This window comes from Malaclemys terrapin, chromosome 11 (genome assembly GCF_027887155.1).
Source record: "Malaclemys terrapin pileata isolate rMalTer1 chromosome 11, rMalTer1.hap1, whole genome shotgun sequence".
Lineage (NCBI taxonomy): Eukaryota > Metazoa > Chordata > Testudines > Emydidae > Malaclemys > Malaclemys terrapin.
In genome coordinates this window covers 58,014,222-58,038,905 of record NC_071515.1, presented here as the reverse complement: position 1 = coordinate 58,038,905, position 24,684 = coordinate 58,014,222, and the positions used below count along the sequence as shown (strand labels likewise).

Genomic DNA, 24,684 nt, shown 5'->3' with positions numbered 1-24,684 from the left:
CCCACCTCCAACCACTGTTGTCCACAAAGGATCCTTCAGTTAGTAGTGACTGTCAACACAGACCCTTCACCCCCAGGCAGCCGATACCAATGCCATGCTCGGTAGCGGGGTGCTGTCTGAAAGGATATGTCGGTATTGAAATTAAAGAGAGATCAAAATAATCACCTTTGCAGCACACCTACTATCATCTAAGTTTTGGTTCAGGAAACCAAATCTGTTTCAGATCTCCCATGAGCAAGTCTAAGCATAAAGTGCACACCAGTTTAATTCAATATAATTCTAGAAGCGTCAAGGACAGCATGCTGTTTCCTTACATGGTAAATCTATGTAGCAAACTTGTTCCTTCCTGCTGTTACAAGCTACCAGGAGACATTTAATAAATAATTCAAGAAACATTAAAAGCTGATACCTAGTAGATCTATGACTAGCTTCTTTTTGCAAAATTTGTCCATTATGAAATAAATAAAGAATTCTGTTTACCTTCAGTGTAACAACACATAGAAAGAAATATTTGCCCACAAAACTGCTACCAAATAATCCACTGCATGTTCCTCTGCAAGTGCGGGTACAGGTGGCACATCAGAAAACACAGGGGAATATGGGGTAAAGGCCAGTCCCTGAACTGTGTGTGTTAGGTAGAGGTCCATGATAGAAGACAGAGGGGATTCCATGAATCTCTGGACAAATTTGTGAAAGTATCTCTGCTTTCCTACTCCTTCTTGCTCCTCCTAAATACTGGCAACATGATTTGCTCCTGTTTCCATACTGTCATTAGATTCCCTAGCAAAGCTGCACTCTGTGACCCCTCTGATGAGTCACAGAGCATGGAGGGATATCCAATCTAGTTCTGTATATGTGCAGGTGGGAAGTGATCCTTCCTGTTATTGAAGTCAATAGGAGCTTTGTCACTGACTTCAATGGAAGTAGGATTGAGCCCACATCATGGATATTTTACTCTAACAGCAGGCTGCATGGTTGTTTGTGGTCCATCTGCTCTGAAATGGAGTTTGCACAGAGGAGTTTCTGGCAGATGCACATTTGGGGGATTCTTCTGAATACCTGCTTTCTTCTCTGCTTCCATTTTGAGCTGATTACCTTACTTTTGTTCTTTATTTCCCCCATGATGCATAGAAGAGAGGCAAATGGGTATGGAGCTCTCTCTCTCTTTGTCTCTGTCCCAAATATCTCTAGGGAACCTATCAGCTTAGTATTTCAGCAACTTGGAGTCCAAAAAAGTATCTCTTTCTATACACACAACTATAAGGAGATGTCTATATTCTGTTTTCTCTACTTTAGCACACCTCTAATATTATTGTTTCTCCCTCCCCCACCCCACCTCACCCCCAACTCCATTTACCATGGTATCTAGGCCCCAAGACTGTTACGTGTTTCATTGGTAGCACAACAATGTACAAGGCAGTAAAAGTTTTAACAGTGTTCAGAACCCATTGTTCTCACACATCCTCAGTCCTCTATCTTTTTTCAAAAACTGTCATGAAATACAGCTCCTGTCCTGAAGAACAGCAGGGGTAAAAATTATTTACATTATGTAGATATACTATAATGACTGATCTTTCATGACATTTATCTTCACACATGAGCGGATCCTAGATAACTCGCTCCTGAAGATAAATGTCATTACAGATATTAGCCATCAAGTATTCTTTATATATTTACATAAAACATTACAATGAGGTTTTAACATAGTCTTGAAAGAGGGAGATGAGAACATCCATGGGAGACAGGTGTAATATTATGTACTCTAAAAAGTGTCAAATATCATAATGATAGTTTAACTTTATCATAATGTAAATTGTAATAACTGTTTACACTATATAAATCAAGTGAAAACCTGCCAACAGACTAATTCTATGTCACGTTGTTCTGGGAGTTTGGCAAGCATATGGATGAGGGTTCAGTAGAACAAATGGAGTGAGATGACAATGGAAAAGTTAGATAAATATTCAGACTTCTAAGCACTTCTTTGCATAGTCTCCATTATACTTGCTTTGTTGGATGCCCTCAGCTTGAAACTGCTGAACTATAATTTCTTAAAGAAAATGTTGAAAGGTAACAGTAAAGCTCCTAATCTCTTCTTTGACCATCTACAACATTCTACAACAAGGCATATAACTATAGCTTAGCATAGCCAGTAGCTCTTTCTTGGCTAATGAGAAAATTATATATTTCCCCTTCATTTAGACTGATCATCACTGAAAGACCACTTGCTTTCGGTCTTGGATTAAAGGTGACCGTAAATCATTAGAAACACATCTCTAAATTATATGTAGAGCAATGTTATACTTCTGTGTGCAAAAGGATATATGTTATTAAATCTGACCTCTTGGAATCATTCAAGTAGGTGTGGAAAACACTTACTATATCATCTCTAATTCATTTGAATATAAATCGTATCTATTTCTTTTTATATTGTACATATTGTTTTATATTCTGCCATATGTAAGGGCACATGTTTTAACTGCAGTTGTTTTTTTGTTACTACTATGCTCCAGTGCTTAGCAACATTCCTTCAGTATTTTGGAACACTGTAATACAGACCTATGCCTATCCCTCTAAACCCCTCCAGAAATAATTTGAGGGCCAATGGTGTGAAGAAAAGTTGGTGCAGAACAGCTACATAGAGAGCTAAGTAGTAGCATAAGCTAATAAAATGAAGAGCTCTATAAATGAAAGGGGAATAGTAGTCACTGGTGCAATGTCATGGCTTTACAATATGCTAGTCAGAGAAGCTGTGGAATAATTAATATGGTGCTGAAAAATAAGCATAGTTTGGACAGCCGCTACAGTGCAATGAGTCATTAAAGATGTCAGGGAAAGGGAAATTATCAGCATTTTGTAAGAGGAAAAAGGCCCAGACCCAAGCCCTATCTGCAGTTGATAACCAAAAAAAAAAAAAAAAAAAGAGAATCCACAGGATAACAGATGTAAAGGTATGTGGGAAGGAGGTGGGGCCAGCTTTCTGCATCAGTAGCCAATGGGCATTTATGTCTGAAGAGGGGACTGCAGTGCAGAGGAGCAGTTTAGCTTTTAATTGTTTTAATGCTTGATTGGAATTTAAGACATACTAGTGAGATTTACAGCTCTAAATTCTGAATAAGATTCTTTTCTCTAGTCTCAGTGAGACTATTATTGTCTTCCTGGATAACAAAGGAACAGTTAATAGAACCAATTTAGAAGTGTGAATAATATTTACACCACTCTATTGTTCATGTTAAAAAGAATGTGCATGAAAAACAGGCACAGAGCATCTGTAAAACAGATTAGATAAAAATTGCTGTCTGATTTATGCTTTTTAAAAGACTTTTAAGGTTTAATTAAGAAGTTACCAAAGTTGTCTTTACTTCTGACAAATGTACTACTGGTTCAGTTCAATGAAGTATTGCAAAACCAAGCAAGAGATATTTTCTAGTCATTTAATCTATTTTTCTATAGCCCTAAAATCAAATCACTGCACAAAGAAATGTAACCTTAATGTTTGTTTCTAGCATGTATTTTAATACATTTATTTGATCTTTCCATCAAGGAAATTGGTGCTCTTTGGGGTGGAAGGGGATGATAGAACAGTCTGAATAATGGTACAGTTATAATTGAGCTGTTTTATTTTTTCCCCTCCCAGCTGACCTAACTTTAGTGAATGAAAATGAAAGCTGCATATACTTTGCTGGGAATTCTCTTGGACTTCAGCCAAAAAAAGTTAAAGCTTACCTGGATGAAGAGTTGGATATGTGGGCTAAAAGGTGTGTAATTAACGAATATGTAAAACATTAACCATCATTGCTTCAGGGGGGCAACCTTTTATCTTATCTGGAGAACTAGCCTGAAAACATTTTATTAGGAGAATATTATGTTCAAACCATTCCCAAGACAAGGGTAAAACATATTCAGTGTCTTCCTAGCAAAACTTAAATCTTCTTTAAAAGGTGTGAGCTGGAAAATAGGCAAAGAGAAACTTCCAGAAGAGATCATTTTAGCCTGGCTTTCATTGGTTAAGACAGAGGGAGGCTCCCAATTGGGTCACCTGGATGTCTTCAGACTACAGACTTTAACTTGCTCCATTCAGACTTTAGCTGTGCTTACATAGAAAGCACACAGGCTCATATAATTACTGCTACTTGCCAATATACATGATGCAATGTCAGTTCCCATGATGTTCTTATTAGTATTCCTCATTGCTCATAATTCATCCCAACAATCCTTAAAATTGGCAAACTCCCATTTAGATGGTCCTCAGCGCAGGTAGTATGGCTGCCAGTGTTGCTGTTTCCCAGCTGTTCCGATACCATGCCTGAAAATTTGTTCTGTATGGGAAGAACAAACTTTCTGTCCATAGCAGAGTCTGAGCAAGTGGCTGAACAGGGATTAGAACTAGCATCACAGAATGGACCTGGCATAAGAAAAGGTGGAGAAATTACAGCACTGGGGACTTCACAAACATCTCCATGTGCTGCTTAAAAGGGGAATTTATTAGAAACTAATTAAACTTGCAATTGAATAATAAATAATAGTAAGGCAGCGGCTGCTGGGCTCATGATTTGTGCAGCTGTACGGAGAACAATGAGGTCCAAAGATAACAGCTATATCAGGTGACTAAAAGGGGACCTCCTTCTGGCACAGCTAGTAGCAGCACTACTATCAGCAGAAAGAACAGGAGTACTTGTGGCACCTTAGAGACTAACAAATTTATTTGAGCACAAACTTTCGTGGGCTACAGCCCACTTCATCAGATGAATAGAATGGAACATATAGTAAGAAGATATATATACATACTGAGAACATGAAAAGGTGGAAGTTGCCATACCAACTCTAAAAGGCTAATTAATTAAAATGAGCTATTATCAGCAGGAGAAAGAAAACTTTTGGAGTGATAATCAAGATGGTCTCTCTGCACATTACAGCTCTGCTAACCACACTGCATACACTATGGTAAAAGTGCAAAGAGACGTAGAAAGTAGTGCAAGTGCTTCCAGTGTGGATCTGATGTAGGAACACCTGGAAAATTCTCACCATAAATGGCCCCACGAATGGGACCAGGTTCACTTTAAAATTGAAGAGAAGAGACAGAATGGGGAAGAAGTTAGAGGAAGGGAATCCGAGAGAGACAAAAGACAGAGGAGAAGAATTCCAAAGACATCTCTGAAGTCTATCCCTTCCTTTCCATCTTAGCAGCCAAATCCCTTCTCCACACCTTTATTATCTGCTGCTTCAACTACTGCAATCTTCTAGTGTTTCTTCATACAAATTTTTTATTAAGGCTAGTCAAAAAATTTTTATCCTTTTTTTTTTTTTCACCAGGGCTTTCAGCTAAATGAATATTTTCAAGGAAAGCATATACGGGTGTAGTTTCTGTGAAAAAGTGTTATTTTATTTCCACTGGAAAATTCAAAAATGGAAAATCTTCAGCAATTTTTGTTTTTTGTTTTTCCTGTGAAAAATAAAAATTTTCCCTGGGGGAGTGGGACCCGTATTTTTCAACCTGCTGTTATTTCTGTATTTTCTTTCATGGCCACCCCAAAATTAGATGGCACATTTAATCCCACCTGAAACCTTACTTCTGAAACATGTGGCGAGAAAAGATATGAAACTAGAGAGAGAGAAGGAATTGAACTATTGAATTCTCATGTTACCTTACTGTCACTCTTTTCCTCCCTCTCCTCTTCCCTAAGGGATTGTCAAGTTAAATTTATATAGTATGCTTTATGGAGCATGGAATCTTAGCCTGTTTTCTGAGGTGTCCAACATATACCTGGGCAACTGCAACAGGGGAGAAAGGGAAGGGAGAAATAATAATGAGGGAGCAGAGATTAGAAGGAAGAGAATAACCAGATGAGTGAGTTATTTGGGAAAAAAAGAAAAAAAGGAGTTTTACTGGGTAGAGTATATTGACCTTAAGAACTCCTCAGTGCCAGCTGCTAAAAGGTTTCCTGTTCCATAACAGAAACTCCTAACAGGTGAGCCTGGCAGACTCACTATGCTGAACACATTGCTTTCATGATATTTATCCAAAGAGGGTCAAGGGGGAGGTATCTAATACAAATTTGTCATACTGATTCTCATAATCATTGTGAGATGTATGTACAGATGATATTTAAGGAGTTGTGTATATGTACTGAAAAATGTCTTAAAATCTGCATCCAAGGCAGAGATGATGAACAGGTTTTGGATCAGACAAAGGACTTTGATTCACCTGTCTCTCTGTCAGCCATGTAGATTAAGTATTATAGGCAATGTTCCCTCTAATTTTTTCCATCCGTGTGCAGAATGAATTTTGTTATGTGTAATGCCAATATTGAGGTAACATGTGGATGTGCACCACCAGTAGAAACAAAAAAACCTAGATATAATTTTAAAAAGTTATAACCATGACAAAGCTGAGGCAGCCCAAGAGAGAAAAGGTGTCACACTGAAGACCGCTGTGGTCATACAGAGGGATGATTCTGTCACCTACACCGATCTCTACAAGGACCTTACAAACCCTGCAGCAAGGGGATTTGAAGAGGCACACCCAGCCCTGGGGCTGCTGCAGGGAGAGAGGATTCCCCGCAGCCGCCCTGGATGGCCTAGACAAGCATCTCTCTCCACAGACACCCTGGAGCTGGGAGAGACAGGCATCTCTCTCCACAGCCACTCCAGAATGAGGAGGAGTCCTCTCTCCCCACCACAGCACCGGGACAGGCCCTGGCCACCACAGCCCTACACATCCCAAGCTCCCCACCCCCCACCTCACCCCACTGCCCCCATCCACCCTGTATTCCCCCACCTCACCTTCTTACACGTACCCTCCAGGGTCAAGGCACACCTGTGGCTGCAGGCCTGCGTGGCTCCATTAATTAGGTGCGTGGCCCTTGATGCCCTCTTGGATGGCCACGTAAACATGCACCTTAGAGTGAATGCAGATTGTTGGCCAAAACAATGAAAGCCCCATTTACATATGACTCAAGAGGGGTGTGGGAAGTCCAACAGGAGACAAGACACTAAAAAATAAACCCCAGGAGAGGAGGGGCGCATACTGACTCTGGGGGCAAAATAAAAAACTTTGGGGGTATAAAACAAAGGCAAAAAGACACCATTTTTCCCCCATTCCCTGAGGCATGAATGCTTGGATCCTAGTTCGACTGAAAATCAGCTAGCTCTGCAAAAGACTGAATTCCAAGGGGAAAATCTCCTTTATTAAATAGGAAAGGCAACCATAGAGGAGTGTAGACCTAGGTTTGCTTTTTATGTTTCTTTTTTACATAATAATTTCTGTTTCTATTGTCCTCATTCACTGTCTCTTATATCATATATAACAACTTCTGGTTGTTTTCACTATAAATGTATCAGTGCAGTAATGTTATATTGGAGTTGAACTTCTGTTGACTCTAACAAGCTGGTGTGTGTACTGTTCCTTTGGGGACAGCTTATCTGGTAGTTTCTTTGAGTGTCCAATGCTTAAAGGCTGAACACTGCAACGAGCGCTCCGAGCACTCAGGGGTTGGCGTGTGCCTATCACTAGCCTGCACAGAAAAAGTGAAGTCTGCAGAGACCTGGATGGCAGTGCTTGTGTGGCCAGAGGCTGTTGATTTCAGGAAGCTGAGCTACTGCAGGCACAGAAAAGAATGCTTCATGCTGAAGGCAGGTAGTGGTAAGGTGCCACGGAACTTTCGGTACCCCTGAGGCACATCACAAGGATATGGCTAGAACAGATGTGAGTTCCTGGTGAGTGGTCAGAGGAAAGGTGGGGAGGCTGACTAGGGAAAGTAGGTTCTACTAATTGGATAAATTTTCTACAATAGGCAATTGGCTGCTACAGAAGCATAATAATATACATTACACTGTAAATGTGGAAATGTTGCACTTGCTTGTTTTACTCCTTAAAAGACGAAGGTTGCAGTTAATAAAAATGGCTTACAATTTACAATAGCTAGTTGCATTCTTATAGGGGAGGAGGGAGTTGTTCTGAATGAATTTGAACTTTGTGAAGCACTCTTTCCTCTTGGCTATTAATTCAGCACAGCTCTGCAGTTAGTGTATTCATTTTAAAAAATTGCAACCCTGTCCATTTTTGTATGATTATCATACTTTATCACGGAAACGGCTGGCTTCTTTCAAAAGGTTAAAGTCAGATAGCACTCTTCTCTGTAAAATGATGCAGAGAGAGCATATTTCAGCTCCCTCACTGTCCCTTTTTGTTGGTTTGCTTTCCATTCTTCTGTTTGTCTTTGTGACAATGAAGGATTATTTCCCCGCTCAATGAATATAAAAAATCCAAAAGGAAAGGTGATGCAGCATGAGGTTCCATAATTTCAAAAATGCCTTCAAAACAAAAACTAGATCTTAGAAAAAAATCTGGGTAAACATGATTTCAAATCCTCTGAACAGAGGGAACAAATCTACAAAGGCTTCTTGCGAAAAATACTGTTTCGCCCAAAACACCTTACTCAGTAAATAGCAGAAAGTTAAAAAACTATATCACTGTGTCACCTAAGGCAACTGAGAAAGTCAAAATAAGGTCAGTACAAAATAGAACAGAGTAGAGAAGCTTACACTTGGAGATGTCAGCATGCAAAAGAAAAAAAAAGCAATAAAAAGAGAGAGTAGATAGTTGAAGCCATTCAAAATAGTTTATGGTGCCTTTTACCTTTAGGTTACCAAGCACAACTAGGTAAACTCCAGGACAGGTAAATAGTGTCTGAGGGTTGTTCCATTCCTTTCTCCTTTTCACTGGTCCCTGTCTTCTTTTCTTCCCCTCGGTCCTTTGCCCCCACTCACCTGCACTCCTTAAACTTCCTGTCCTTTTCCTGAATCCCTTATTATTTATTTTGATTTATGCAAACAACTAAAAGGTGCCCATCTCACCCTCTAGGCATCCTAATCAGTCTCTGAAAAATAATCAAGCAAATATGAAAACAGGGAACTAACAGCAATCCTCTCAAATATGGTGGTAACTAATTACACCACGCAGCACAGCAGAGGTGATGAAAAATACTCCTCCCTCCCTAAATATTACTCTTCTTGCAGCATCCACTTTCTAAAGATGGGAAAATAAACCTTGTAGTGCTCTCTGAAGACCAACAAAAATTCAGGCTAATTCTGATGAAAAGAGTGGAAGCAAGTTTCTTAACTCTGTATCATTGTTGGAGAACACCCTGCCAGCAGCAATCATCAGTAGCAACTAACAGATCTGCCGCCATCAGCATAGACACTTGGTGGCAAGATCTGAAGTCAATGAAGCGATGAAGATTTACACTGACTGGGGGTCTCGCCATTGATCTTTATCCATTGCTAGGAGGAGATTCTGAACTAACATAGCTAGTTCAGTGTCTGTATCATACCCTGATTGGTATGCAGTCTGACAAGGGTCAGGAAATCTGCGGTATATAGATACTGTTGTCTCTCCACAAGGTTTCCAGTAATCTTAATTACAAAGGGAACCTCCAAAACACAGGGCCGGATTTACAACTTCCATGCCCATAGGCACAGCATCTTCAGTGTTTCCCCTATCCTCCCACACACCCCCTCCCCCGGCCTACATCTGACCTTTGTGTTTTCTGTAAAAAATGAAACTTTTTAAACCCAATTTTAACTTTTAGGCACCCCTAGAATGCTAGTGCCCCTAGGCACAGGTCTATTGTGTCTAAACTGGAAATCTGGCGCTGCCAACACAGGGCAATTTTTAGATTGTCAGTGCTAAGTGGTGGTTCTTGAGCACAGGTCGTAGCAAATGTCTCTAAGAGCAGCAGGTTTAAGGGAAGCACTGGCAGTCCCCATTACTACTGGTTGTAGTACTCCCTCCCCATTCGTCCCACCCTCCCCTGCTCTTCATCAGCCGGATAAGGCATGGATCTAGAACAGGGTAGGCAACCTATGGCACGCATGCCAAAGGCAACACGCAAGCTGATTTTCAGTGGCACTGACAGTGCCCAGGTCCGGGGGGCTCTGCATTTTAATTTAATTTTAAATGAAGCTTCTTAAACATTTTAAAAACCTTATTTACTTTACATACAACAATAGTTTAGTTATATGTTATAGACTTGTAGAAAGAGACCTTCTAAAAACATTAAAATGTATTACTGGCACACAAAACCTTAAATTAGAGTGAATAAATGAAGACTCGGCACACCACTTCTGAAAGTTTGCCGAACCCTGATCTAGAACACAATTTGTCACACAGAGTTCTACCATCATATCTCAGCACCTCAGAACGCTCTGTCTGGAACTCAAATAGAGTATTTGTTCCCGCACAATACTGTCCTGCTTCCACTGATGCTGAGAATTCAGCCCAAATCAGCAATTTTTCTATGCAAACTACTAACATCCTGACAATGGAAGATTCTTGAATCAGCCCCAAGCTAAGACAGGCAGGATTAACCAAACTGTCAATGTCCCTAGAAAAATGAGCTGATAGAGAATTAGCAGATGCTTTAGGGAAGGCAAAGAATCTCTTCTTTGCCTCATGCACAGTTGAGGCAACTTTATGATAATATCAGAATCAGTGCAGTACTTTGGCCATTGGCACTCGACCAGCCTTCTCTCTTGGTTCATACATCACAAATAATCATACACCAAGTTCAGACTTGTGTGGATGGAGGTAGGGAGGAATAAGAATACTGTAGACAAGTTTTGACAGTTTTCATTAGTTCCAGTTACAATGCTAGTTTTGCAGTGTGGTTGGTAGGTAACAATGGGACTGCTAGTGTAGACATGTGCTATAGGCCACCAGCATTTTCTAACATCATGTGTTGATACTTGTATCAGGATTAGATGATACAATTCTAAGAACACCATCTGCCACAGAAAGCTTGTTGTGGTGCGGTGGCTGCTCCACTCAGGCAGGAGACGGGTTAAGGCAGCCATGGAGAGGCTGTGCAGAATCCAGCCAATCAGGAAAGGGCTCACTGGGAGAGCCAATCAAGAAAAGGCTTGCTGGAGCAGCCCATATATAAAGGGCTACTCAGCAGAACAAAGGCAGTCTCTTCCTGGAGAGCAAAGGGGGAAAGACTCTCTGTGGAGGAGGATTGGAGGCAGGGCAGCGCAGCAGAGCTCTGGGCTGACTATGGTCAGACTGAGGCCCTGAAGCAAGGGCATGGAAGATGCTAGGGCTATGGGAGAAGTGGCCCAGGGAAAGTAGGTAGCCAGGAATAGGAGGAAGGGCAGTAAGTGGCTGCCAGTGATTGGGTCCCTGGGCCATGAACCACGGTAGCGAGTGGGCCTGGGTTCCCCCACATTTACCCCTACTTGTCTATAAGGAGACTGGCCTAAATCCAGACTGCAGTTTGCCCCTGAACCCAGGGGCTAGACTAGAGACTGCAGTTGGCAACTGAGGCAAGTGGAAGGACTGAGGACTGCCTGTCCCCTGAAAGTGGGGAGACAGCAGGCTGGGGCACAACCAGAGGGCCATGTCCTGAAAAGGATGCTGCGGTCCAGGAGCAATGTGGGTCCAGATGGTGGAGATGGTGGAGGAAGTGGACCCTGCACCCCAGCCCTGAGCCCCCTCCCACACTCTAAACCCTGCGGCCCCACCCCCACCACATAAATTTTGTTATGTGCACCATTATGAAGGTGATGTGTCACACATCACCTCCATATTGGGACACACAACAAAAGTCATTCCACACATGGGTGGGACAAATTAGAGGGAACACTGGTCATGACCAGGGCAGCATGGCTCGGGCAGGCTCAGGCTTCATTTCTCCCCCACCCCCAGGGTCTTGTAGTAAATTTTGTTAGAAAGGGGTCACAGTGCAATGAAGTTTCAGAACACCTCTGTTAGAGCTTTAAATGTCCCGTTGCTTTGTTTCTCTTGGTTTTGCTTTTATCCTACTGTTTCGTATAACTCTCATCTCCATGCATTTCTTCCTTTCTTTCTATAGTTGAAACTATAATCAAAATTTAAATATCTGTATTGGCTCATAAAATAACTGGCATAAAACACTGGCAAAGGAAGATCCTTCCTTTTGTTTGTAAATGATTGGGAGAGGAAAAGATTCTCTCTCTCTTTCTCCCCCTCCCTTCCTAACCCTTTTGTACAAAGTTGGATGAGACCAGAAGACCTTGGAAGTTGGAGATTGATTATTTCCCTAGTGAACTTTAAATCAGCTGGGGGACAGCCCCCCAAAGATCTTAAAGGGGAAATGGCATTATGATGTCATGCCAAATTGCAAACAGACAAGCAACTGCATAAATATTAATTTTCTCAGTGAGAAACTCTGTAGTCTACACAACGGTTCTGTATCAGCTTTTCTCATGCGCTTTAATGAACCAGGCATGTATTCATTTATTTGGGTATCTCCATTAAATCTCTGTCACTACCTAAGGGACATCTGTCTGATGTCCAATGAGCGGAATGCCATGAGACCTGCAGTTGTTACTATATCCTTAAAGATTATTATCCCCAGTGTCTACCAGTCTTGGGAATGGGGTGGCATAATATGCAGAAAGATAAATTCTGAGGCAGAGCATAGAATTTTACAACCTAAGTGTAATAGAATGTATTGTGCCATCAGCAAAGGCTACAGAGTTCTATGTGATTAAAATAAAAAAGGAGCCAAGAATATGCCTTTAAGTACCATTTTAGCTGTAATAATTTTTGTCTCTTAGCATTTATATTGGCCATCAGGAAAGAGACAGGCTGAAAGCTGTTCCATAATAATATGAATAATAATAATTAATACTGCTTCTCCCATTCTCCATTATGCTTTTATTTTCATTTTTTTTCTCCCAAAATAAAATATAAAAGTGTCCAAGGTTCATATCAGTTTTCCGAGTAAACTGGAAATTAGTTCTGGAATTGTGTTACAGAACATGCTGGTGAAGAGACCTTTCACCAGTAAATTCACCTTAGGAGGACATTAATGTCTATAGACAGGAGAAAGCTAAAGAAAGAAGAAAATCCCATAGGTTGTTGTCACTTTCCACTCAGCCATGCCTAGTGTGCCCTTTTCAGAACTGCAAATCCAGTGAGGACAGGGAGGTAATTCAGCCCAAGGAAAATCCTTCTGTTTTCCCATCAACAATCTTTATTGGTTGCTTTCCTACCATAAAGATGAGTTTTGAAGGGAAGTTAGTGATGGCTGTCTACCTGTTATCCTCTGCACAGAGACAGAGAGAAATTGTTTTATGGACTGAGCCCAGCCTAGAAACTCTTTCATATTAATCCTCCTGGCTCTAAGCCTGACTTCTTCTGCCCCCAAACCACTGGTTACTTAGCATCTCTGCCTCAGTTTCCTCATCTATCAAATTGGAAATATTACTTGCCTACAAGAACCATTCCCATTTCCTATTAAAATTATTTCTTTAGGGATTAATTTTAAGGCTGGGAAAAGATGCTTCAGCCCAGCTCCAAATGATTGTATCTGCACTGGAGGGGAAGTGATATCCTCTGGTCTCAGTGTTAGATTTCTTCTCATTTAATATCTTAGAGCCAGATTGAGCTGCTTGTAAACAAGATGGGGGAGGTGGCAGTGTCTTTGCTCCATTGTGCATCTACATAGGGGCCAGTGCAGGGGTTTGCTCTTCCTGTGCAAAGTGGGGATGAGATGGGTAACAGAAATCTTTGCTTTGTTCAGAAATTGTTTTTTACTCTGAATCAGTTAATTACTGAAGTGTAAATGTGGCTCATGTCCATCAGAAACCATAGGATTATAAAAAGTCCATATATGTGTGGAAGAGGGATGCTGCAGGACAAAAACTGATCTGGGGAGGGTTTGGAATTGTTTGGGGAAAACGTTTTAAAGAAAGTGGGAAAGGGTATGAGCCCTTCTGAAGTTGGTGACTAGTTCATACGTGTTTGGTGATGCATTCATATGCCAGAAGGCTCCCCCTGAGTTTGGGGGGAACATCATACGCCTGCTGCAATTCTGAAGGTTTATTTAGACCACAGTTCTTTTTCACTTTTGTCACAGATTCTGGTTCTTCTTGTTCTCCACCCATTTCCCCACTGGCCCAGTTCCTCTTCTGAAGTATTCTTTTTCAGTTCAGCCACCTGCAGTCTGGTATTTCAGATTCCACATGTGCCTTCCGGTGTTCTGCAAGCAGGAAAATTATAGTGTATGAGAGAGGAGTCCAGGAATAACATTCCCCTAAATTAACACCAGTATTATTTTTTCATATACTGATTTATTTTGTAATTAAACATTTGCAATTTACATGTATAGATTTATAAGTACATTGGTTACCTGACAAACTTATCTTTTTGCAGTGTTTGTAGCAGAGATGACTTCAAACAATATAGTTCAGATTCAGATGTAGATTCCAAATGCTACAGGTGTTTGGTTTGGTCCTCATAAAGAGAGGAATCATTTTCAAAATACGATTTAGAAATACCAGCTAGGATTTCAGACACCCCCCAAATTCAGTGGACATTTGGATCTGGGGTTCTATGGCTCTGAATAATTTTTTAGGCGGAAGAAAGGAAATGTCTGGAGCAGGTTCACCCCTGAATATACAGCATATACCTACATGTCATTTTGTACAATATGGTGAATTCAAGTGGGCAAAGGTTTTTCTATTCAAAGAGGCTGTAAATCATCTTGGACAAGGATTGCTGTTACCTAACAGCAAGGAAATCCTCCTGTCCTTCCTCCTCCACCCTACGTAGCCCCCTTTGATGTAAATGCTGCTTTTGGGCTAGATTGTGGTTTATGCTATGTGTAAAGCATCCTTTACTCTCCTGTGCTGGCTACCAGAATTGTCGTTAGCAGTGCAGGTGGGAAAGCAGCATTGCAGGGTCAGTAGAAATGTGTGTGGAGTTGGTGGGCAGGGATGGGAAGTTCTTGCTCCAATGCACCAGCCAGCACAGCTATGCCAGGTATATGGCTGGTACAGATTACTTCCCTTCTCCATGCACACACACAGCAAGCACCACCAAGTTCCTATCTTAGTACCCAGTCTGCTCCTGAGACTGCAACTATGTGCTGCCCATTTATACAGGGCTTGTGACAAAGGTGTAATCTAGCCCTTTGTGGTTTTCTAAACAAAACATCCATTTGGGGGTTTATTTGTTTGTTTATTGGTCAAAATTTTGAATGAGATGTTTTCCAGTCTTTAAAACCCCTCTTAGATGTCAGTAAATTCATTGTTGGTGACTCTATTTGTTACAAGCTCATGTGGTATAAATGTACCCAGGGCCGGTGCAAGGAAGTTTCGCGCCCTAGGTGAAACTTCCACCTTGCGCCCCCCCCAGCCCAGCGGCAGCTCCCCGCCTCCCCCCTCTGCCCTGAGCCCCCCCCCCGGCAGCTCCCCCCTCGCCCTGAGGCACTCCCCCCGTGGCAGCTTCCCCCCCAGGGAGCCGTGCGGCAGCTCCCCACCCCAGCTCACCTCTGCTCTGCTTCCTCCCCGAGCATGCCGCCTCCGCTCTAATTCTCCTCCCCTCCCAGGCTTGTGGTGCCAAACAGCTGATTGGCACTGCAAGCCTGGGAGGCAGGAGAAGTGGAGCGGCGACCACGCGCTCGGGAAGGAATGCTGTAAAAAAAAATTGGGGGCACCGCTTTTTGGTGCCCCCAAATCTTGGCGCCCTGGGCAACTGCCTAGTTCGCCTTAATGGTAGCACCGGCTCTGAATGTACTGTGTTCAGATTATATAAGTTCCATATTGAAGCGGACTGAGTTAGTGTTGTTAGTAATGTACCAAAGGGAACAGAATACATTTTCATCATTTGTTTCTCTTCCTTTTCAGAGGTGTACATGGTCATTTCAATGGTAAGCGCCCATGGGCTTTTGGAGATGAGTGCATCGTGGAGCTTATGGCTGATATTGTGGGTATGTGTGAGCCAGAGAGAGAACTGTTTTTGAAAAAAAAGTAATTTGTTGTCTTGTGGTGGAGAACCCAGAAACTTTACATCCAAAACTTAATTCTCAGCACTTTGTTTCACAGAAGTCTTCCTGACTGCTCAGTACATGGAGTACCACTTATTTTAAGGTCTATAGGTGGTTTAGGAGATGAATGTGGATGATAATGTATGACCCTGTGTATATCATGAAACTAATTGCAGTGCGGGCTTGTGGGATCATCATAAACCACTTGGTCTTCTATATGAAGCCAAAGCCCTTAAAGGGCAGTGAACACACTTCATTTCTCTTTTAAAGAGAGAGTTGGAGTGAAACAATGATAATTCCTTTGGTTTTAAAGTAAATGATTGTTGTCTAGATGTTTCCTGCTTTTCCTCCTTGTCTTGCCTACATGCTCAGGGTCCAACTGATTGCCATATTTGGGATGGGCAAGAAATTTCCTAGGGTTGATTGGCAGAGACTCTTGGGGGTTTTTTTCAACTTCCTCTGCAGCATGGGTCATGGGTCACTTGCTGGTTTAAACTAGAGTAAATGGTGTATTCTCTGTAACTTTAAGTCTTTTAAATCAGGATTTGAAGACTTCAGTAACTCATCTTATGGGTCTATTTCAGGAGTGAGTGGGTAAGGTTCAGTGGGCAGCGATGTGCAGGAGTTCAGACTAGATGATCATGATGGTCCCTTCTGGCCTTACAGTCTAGGACTCTGTGATCTGGTATGAAATCCTGCCCTATGTTAAGAGTTTATCTCATCAGCCTGGGGGCAGAACCAGCTGCCAAAAAAGAAAAGATTTGACTGGCACCTCTTGTGAGCACCAATCCACCCATTGCACCCCTCTAAAGAATCTGGCAGGCTGAACAATGAATACACCTGGTTATTCTAGAGTTAGTGTGGTGGTAGCCATGTTGGTGCCTGACTACTAAAAAGACAAGGTGAATGAGGTAATATCTTTTATTGTATTAACTTTCTGATGGTGAAAGACAAGCTTTCAAGCTATACAGAGCTCTTCTTCAGGTCTGGCAATGTTACGCAAAGTCATAGCTAAATATGAAGTGGAACAGATTTTTTAGCATAAGTAGTTAACACATGTTCTAAGAGACCACTCATGGTGAATTGTCCCATCAATACCTTTGCAGTCATAGGACAAAGCAATCAATACAATGATAAAGTGTGTGGTTTCATCCACTGTGGGGTGTCCAATGAGATGATTCTTTTTTCTGATGACTGTCGGTGTGGACACAGTAGTTGTGGTAATGTGGTCATTGTTGTGAAAGAATTCTTTGAGGTGGAGTCAGCAAAAGAATTCTTCTAATTCTCCATGTTAGTTTGGTATCAGGTTCTGGAGCAAAAGTTCAGTTCCTTGGAGATCAAAGATAATTCAACTACGGTTAAGTGTAGTCTTGATAAATTGATTATATGGGACGTCGTTTGGAGTCGATCAAGCACTATGCTCTGGAATGAACTGGCTCAGAAAAATAGGACAAAAACACCATATCAAACATGGATGAATACTTTTCACAAAATGATCACTCAATATCTGCCCTTTTGGTCTTCAAAGGAAACCTATGCAACACCTTTAAAAGTTTAGCCTTGGAGCTTAAATTTTTAATTTTGCTAGACACTAAAAATAATGGTCTGAATAAAGACACTAGATTTATGGCTTATTGCAACACCCTGTAACCCACTAACCCTCCCTTTTTTGTCCTATGATTGCAAAGGTGTTAAGAGGCCACTTCATTTTGAATGTCTCTTAGCCCTGGTCTACGCTGGGGGGAGGGGGGCGTCGACCTAAGATACGCCGACTTCAGCTACGTGAATAGCGTAGCTGAAGTCGGCGTATCTTAGGTCGACCTATCTGGCCGTGAGGACGGTGGCGAGTCGACCGCTGCCACTCCCCCATCGACTCCACTTCCGCCTTTTGCAAGCTGGAGTTCCGGAGTCGATGGGGAACATGTTTGGGGATCGATTTATCCGTGTCTAGATGAGACGCGATAAATCGATCACCAATAGATCGATCCCTACCCGCCAATCCGGTGGGTAGTGAAGACCTGCCCTTAGAATGTGTGTTAGCTACTTATGCTAAACAATCTGTTTCATCTTGTATTTATATGACACTGAGTAACTTTCCCAGACCTGAAGAAGACTGTGTAGCTCAAAAGCTTTTCTTTTGCCAACAGAAGTTGGTTCAATAAAAGATATTACATCGCTTATCTTGTGTCTCTAATATCCTAGAGGTATAAAAAGCAGCCATAGAATGTGCTCCTGGAAGCTCAGCAGGCATACATACAAATGGATTGGGTTTGAGTATGAATTTCCCCTAGTAGCTCCTCTCCAGAGCCACAGATAAGTGCTGACATAGATTTTCCACCCTTGCTACCTTCCAAACTGCTCTGAGGGGAAAAGAAATGATGTAGGCAGTGTCTCCTCTTGTCCCTTTCTCTATACAAAGATCACAGAGTTTGCCTAGAATAAGAAAATAAATTGAGATTAGGTTGGAGTTAGCTAGCACTTTTTACCCCAGTTTAGCAAATTGAGGCCAATCCTCAACCTCAACCCACTAAATTGAGGTGTAAGGTGTTAACCTGTGTCTACACTAGGGAAAAGTCAAGGTTAGATCAGATTAATGCATGTTAGCTAAACCCAGTGTAACCTAGAACTCTTTTCTTACTGTAGAGAATCACATTGAATGGGAAATGCAGGATCCATACTATGGCCTGCAGGGAAGAATAGTAGAACTCTGGGGGGATTGGTGAGAATGCCTGGAAAACGTTAGAGACTGCTGACCATCCTATTTGACTGTTCCTCATAAAAGTTCATCTTACAATATTTAAACCTGGTGAAAGAAAGTTTTCATTATTTTATTTTATGAACTCATTTACTTCTAGCAGTAATGAGGGAGAAAATATTTGGTAACTACCTGGTTGTTAAGCAAAGCTCCCAGCCAGCTAGGGTTCTGGCAATGTTTACTAGACTTGAGATAATGGGAGGAAATGTAATCATGGGCTCTGTCTTAAAAGGAAAATCACAGGCAGCCATATTTGTTTGGGTTTTTTGTTTAATTTCCCTCAAACACTTGTGCAGCTGGATTTCATTCACGTGAATGTTTGAAGAAGAGTTTTTATTTGTAAGACTACAGGTGTCCATTTCTGTGCAAACAAGTATATTCACTTTCCCAGCAAAATATTATAAAAAAGATTACATTTATAAAAATCACAATGTATTCATGGGAAAGTCACAAAAATATAAACAAAACCCAAGTCTCATCAGCTGTTCAGCGTGAATAGTGCAAACAGCTTTAATTGTTTTTCTGTCTCGGATCTAACATTGGTACACATCAAGCATACTATGTAGAACTGCCTAAGAGATACAACAATATTTCTCTTTGTAGAGGTGGGTTTTGCAATTAGCACTGAATACAGAGAAGTTAGTGGGCATTCTTATTTCATCTGGCAGTGAGTTCCATAGTTCTGATCCAGGTCCTGTGAATGATCTGTCTCCCACAGTCACAAGTTTCTTCCCACTGGTCAACATTTACTGTTCTGGTGCTGTGTAGATGTTATGGGAGGTTGTGTTCAAGGAGAGAAATGTAGCTAGCACCAATTCCATTCAGGGCTTTGAAAGTCAGGACAGAGACCTTGAACAGCACTTGAACTGCACTTCTGGGTGCTATGGCCACTTTGTGCCACCTACAAGGGGACAACACAGCCCCCTGCACAGAACAACCCTCAGCTACCCAGTGCAGAGATGCTTTGCAATTTCTGCACTGCATCCACATAAGCTCTGGCATAAGAGGCACTCCAGGGGTAGACTGAAGAGGGCGCACAAGTAGTCAAGGCAGACCTGCACCCTGATTTTTCACCTGCCACAAGCTCTGTATGAGTAATGGCTGCAGGAGGTGCAAGTTACAGTAGCCCTGGTTCTGCGCTAGCCTTTGTTTGTTGCTTGTATTACAGTAGAACCTAAGAGCCCTAGTCCTAGACCTCCACTATATTAGGCACTGTACAAACACAGAACAAAAGTCCCTGCCCCAAAGAGTTTACAATCTAAGTATAAGACAAGAGACAACAAATGGATACTGACAGTCCAACAGGAGTATAAAGAAACAACGAGACAGTATTAGCCCGCATGTTGGATTGCGGTCTCAGTGCACCAGCCTGTACCTTGTCCCACAACAGCACACAATAGGAGAGGTACATGCATCCTCTACTCAGACCGGGTGCTAGCACTGATGCAGGGATGAATCTAGCTGCAAATGTTAAGTGCCAGTCAGAAAGTAGGGAATTGGAGTGATGTGTGCTGTGTTGCAGATCTGTCAGACTTCTGCATTCTGTATTTCACCATAAAAACAGTGTATTTTAAAATACTAGTTTAACTAAAGAAAATATGCACAGTTTGAAGAAAATTGTTGAGTAGGAAATTTAAATCTTTGTGTAGCCTCCATCTCATTTCTGCTGTTGTCAATCTCCCTGCTCACCCCTTTTCTTTTAGAGCACTCATAAAACTGTTATAGTATATCTTATAAACATTTCTTCCAGTCTTTCACCAGAGTCCAAATGTTTTTAAGTTGTTACACCTTTATCCATTTTAAGCAGCGTGAACCATTAATAAAGGTCAACACACTATTAACCTGCATTTGTTGTGTTTTCAGTTCTTCAGTGGGCAGGATTCTGTAGCCCTGTTGCATCCTGTGGCAGTTAAGGTTCATTATGTACCCTTGTTCTCTCTTTTCCCCCTAAGGGTTATATAACTGAGCTGTAAAATGTGGTCTGAGTTGGAATTTGGCATTAAGATAATCAGCCCAGCAGGATTTTATTTGTGGGAAATTTCCTTAGAACTAGTTTGCAGAATCTAAATGATTATTTCTTTGAAAAGGAGCAAATTAAGATAATAAGAACTTCCCCAAATAATGGATGAATCGTCAACGATCTAGACTGGTAATGTGTCCATAATATGGACTGATTATTTCAGGCTCTTTTTTTTCTTACGTAACAGTGAAAAAGTGAAGCAAATAAATATGAACAACACTGTATTAAAATGTTCTCCTCCCATGTGGTATTTACAATTAAGCTTTCTCCCCAGCAACATGCAATGCTAAGTATATGAGTGTGTGCCAAGGAGAGAGGAAGGCTGAATTCTGAATTTTTCCTTTAGTAGGTTTAATGTGAAGACATAAACAGAATTTTAACACCGTTTGGTAGTGAATATTTACCATATTATAGAGGAGGAAGAATTGTCATAGTTTATTCTGAGAAGCAGTAAGTATATGTTGTCTAGTGGGATTTATTCAGGAATGGACTAAAGGCTGCAAAGATTTTCTTTTGTCCATTTAAAGGTTTATAGCTCTATAACCCCTTGCTTATTAAATGTGCACACATTTTCTTTTAAAATGAAGGTTACAATGGTAAATATATTGTGAAATGCAGAGTCAAGGTCACTAGATGCCAACATTCTTTTTTTTTCTTAAGCCAAATGGCATAACAGGGAAACTGTAATCTTGGCTTTTCCTACTATACGTTATTAAAACATTACAATCTTGGCAGGATCACCTTCTGATGGAATCAGACTAACTGTATTGCTGTCGTTGTACAATGTGCTCAGGCAGGTCTCTGTTGAGAAAAGACTGAGCACGGAGCAGATTGGTAGTGACTTTGAGTGATAAACTGTTTTCAGGATTGGGGCATTTAGCCTTTTCCAATCATTGCACAAAATGCTTTTTACTTATTCTGGTGAGAACCAGACTCCTGTTGGCAGGGGGGCTGGAATGATTTTTATAGTGGGGGTGCTGAGGGCTATTGAACCAAACTGTAAACCCTGTATACAATGGAAACCACAACAAACCACGGAGTGTAGCAGCACCCCCCACACCCTTGGTTCCATCACCTATGCCTGTTGCAGTCACAGAGGTGGAGGGGGTGGAAAAAACTGGCAGTGATTGCCTAACACAATCAGAATTATTTCCAATGTTGTAACAAGGATGGTGTTTTACAAACACTGCTTCCTTTCATTGGAGAAAAGATTTATCAAGCAGAATATATAGGGGGTTATTCTGTCTCAGTGATATGATACAAAGTTAGGAGATAGCAATGGCAAATATAGTTTTGTCTCTTGAATGCTGAGTCTTTGAGTATAGTAATAGGTTAATTGGATCATACAAGGCTTGTTTCTTAAATGCAATGCAGGTTATAAAGGATTCCAATAGCTTGGATGAGGCTTGTTTTTTATGTCCATGAAATTCAATACAAGAAAGCTTTAAATTTTAAAATAAATAAATTACAAGAGACCAAGACTTATGTGATAAATACAGTGTCATATTTAATTTGGGATGTTGGCATGCAGTCAACCATTCTCGTTCATGCGTCAAACAGTACAACAAGGCACAGGCTGAGAAAAGATAGTTCTAGCTCCACTGTGGCCCTAGTTAGAAGGGGTTCTGTGTGCTAATGGAGATGGGGAGGTAGGGGCAGGGGACCCATCACTTCATGGTGACACCCTTTTTTCATCCCCCATGTTTCTATATAGAAATTAAGGATGCAATTAATATAGCTCTGAACTGCACTAACTCCCTCTGGTTCCCTTCTGCAGCTGCAATTGAGCAGCCATGTAGCAGCTTGGCACCTGCAGGAACATGCTGCCAAGAGGAAAAAAAGGGAAGTAGAGAAGTGTAAGTTGGCTGGGGGTGGAGTAGTTTCGTACCTATAGATGACCAGGTTTGATGTGCTCGTCGCCAACAAACTTCACAGTGCTTCAAACCTCTGCCCACCGAGTCTGGAAAGTCCATGTGAGGAATTCTTCAGGAGATCTCCTGACTCTTTAGAATCTTGCCACAGTTTCCTCCCTCTCATACAATGGCAGCTTGAATGACACACAAAAGGAGCAACTGAAGACCTATTTATATTATAAACTCTTCAGGGCAGGGATCATCTAATACTGTGCTTGTACTCTGGCAAGCCAATGGGTTCCCACTCTTGATTTGGTCCTTAGGCACTACTGTAATAATTATGATTGATTAATAACAACAATAAATCATCCTAGACAGCATAGTGCTTGGCCGTTCATCCAGTAGTAGCAAATAAGGTCTACTGCAGGTATGTGATCCCTTATACAGAGGTTTGGGGGCAGTAAATTCATGTCGTTTCCAAACCCACTGGCCACGCACCATTCTACTTCAGGCCCATTCACAAGTACTATATTTTTCCTATACCAGTGCAGTGACAATCCCAACAGAACAGTTCTCTGGAGCCCAACGGATGGCGGAATCATGGTGCAGGGTCCTTCTCATCTGCTTCTCCTCTTTGTGTATGTGTTCACTCTCCCTTTCAAACATTAGTTCTCTCTTGTTCTTGTATGGCTTCTCCTCAAGCCTACCCCACATCTGTAGAGATTATCAGGCAACTCAGACAAGCCCATCTTCCAGCAAAAGAGACTTGGCAAAGTGCTAATTCATCTCTAGGGTGTACAGATGGCTGTAATTCATTGCAACAAAAAGACATGAAACCAAAGCCAAGAATTGGTAATTTTTCATGTTTAAGCTCTGCCCTGCATAACATATAGCCCCTCATCCTGCCTAAAACCTCCACAGCAGCTGATAGGAGTTTGAGAATTGGTTAATAAATAAGCAGTTAGAACAATATTGGAAAAATCCATTAGTTGTGCCTGAGGTTCCTATTAGCCTCCATATATCTATATAGTTATCTCAGAGCTATGTACTCAAAGCTGAATCCAAAAGCTTGACTGTGGATAATAATTATATTTTGCAAAAAACTTTTTTTATTTTTATTAAGGATGCATTTTAGCTTGGCATTATATACTAACCACTTAAAAATAGATGATTTTCCTTAATATATATTTTTGTCTAGAGATATTTGTCTAGAGATGTACTTATGGCAAACATACACTGTTGTTGAATTTGGCTAAGGTATTAATGATAACAATAAATCAACTGGTGGTTTGCTGGGAAATGAAGCTACTTCATTATCTCTTAATGGCTATATCAAACCTGAAAAATACATATTTTTTGTCAACTGATCCAGTGAGTCAGACAGGAGAACTTTTTATTTCAGTGGGATGACACATCAAACATTCCTTCTAGTCTTTTGAGAAACATTGACCGAAAACCGTGCCTTTGCTTTTCACATCATTTTACCAGACTTTACACGAGGTGAAAATAGAGAAGCTTCTGTATTATTACTTTTCAGGTGCTCGAAAGGAAGAAGTAGCCTTAATGAATGGCCTGACTGTTAATCTGCATCTCCAGATGGTAAATTCATTCTTTTTTTCACCTCCAATATTTAGTAAATTTGATATTGTCAAATTAACTTTAGTCCTTATATCTTGAATTTGAAAAGATTTTAACTCTTCATTTATGTTAATTAAAATATTTTATGGAGGTTCCTACAAGAAAGCACAGGACAATGATCTTGGCGCCTTTTTAAAAAGACTTGAGGATCTTTCTGAGTGCTCTGACCTATGTATTGGTATATACAGTACCTTGCTCAGCCCATAGGAAACACATAGCAGCAAAGCTTTTTTTCACAAGCGTTTTAAGGACAAGTCTGATCATTTCTCATGTACACTATAAAACAATGACTAAAGAGCATTCAAGACTCTTGTTCAGGAGATATGTGTGCAAATACCTATTATTTGTGTTTAGGGTTTCCACACACATCTCCAGAGTGACATTTTGATAGCTGCTCTTAGATTCCTCTCAAAACATCAGAGGTCAAGAAGAAGATTCTCATCTGAGAAACTGAGGTGTTAATAATTTCCCTGCAATTTAAGTCAAAAAAGCATGGTAGATGGGCTCATCATGTGAAGGACTATAGTATATAAATATAACTAGGGCCCTACTAAATTCACAGTCCATTTTGGTCAATTTCACAGTCATAGGATTTTTAAGATAGTA

General features: G+C 41.1%; 1 protein-coding gene across 6 annotated transcripts in view; it reads left to right on the top strand.

Annotated features, from left to right (window-relative positions):
• Positions 1–24,684, top strand: part of KYNU (kynureninase) — an 89,414-nt gene that overhangs the window by 10,732 nt on the left and 53,998 nt on the right. For 5 of the 6 annotated variants that reach the window (XM_054043893.1, XM_054043891.1, XM_054043890.1 and 2 more), the window contains 3 exons: positions 3,638–3,758; positions 15,673–15,755; positions 23,978–24,039. In XM_054043893.1, the coding sequence (XP_053899868.1) occupies positions 3,638–3,758; positions 15,673–15,755; positions 23,978–24,039 (266 nt within the window). The remainder of the gene's footprint in view (positions 1–3,637; positions 3,759–15,672; positions 15,756–23,977; positions 24,040–24,684) is intronic. The other variant, XM_054043894.1, reaches the window with a different exon arrangement.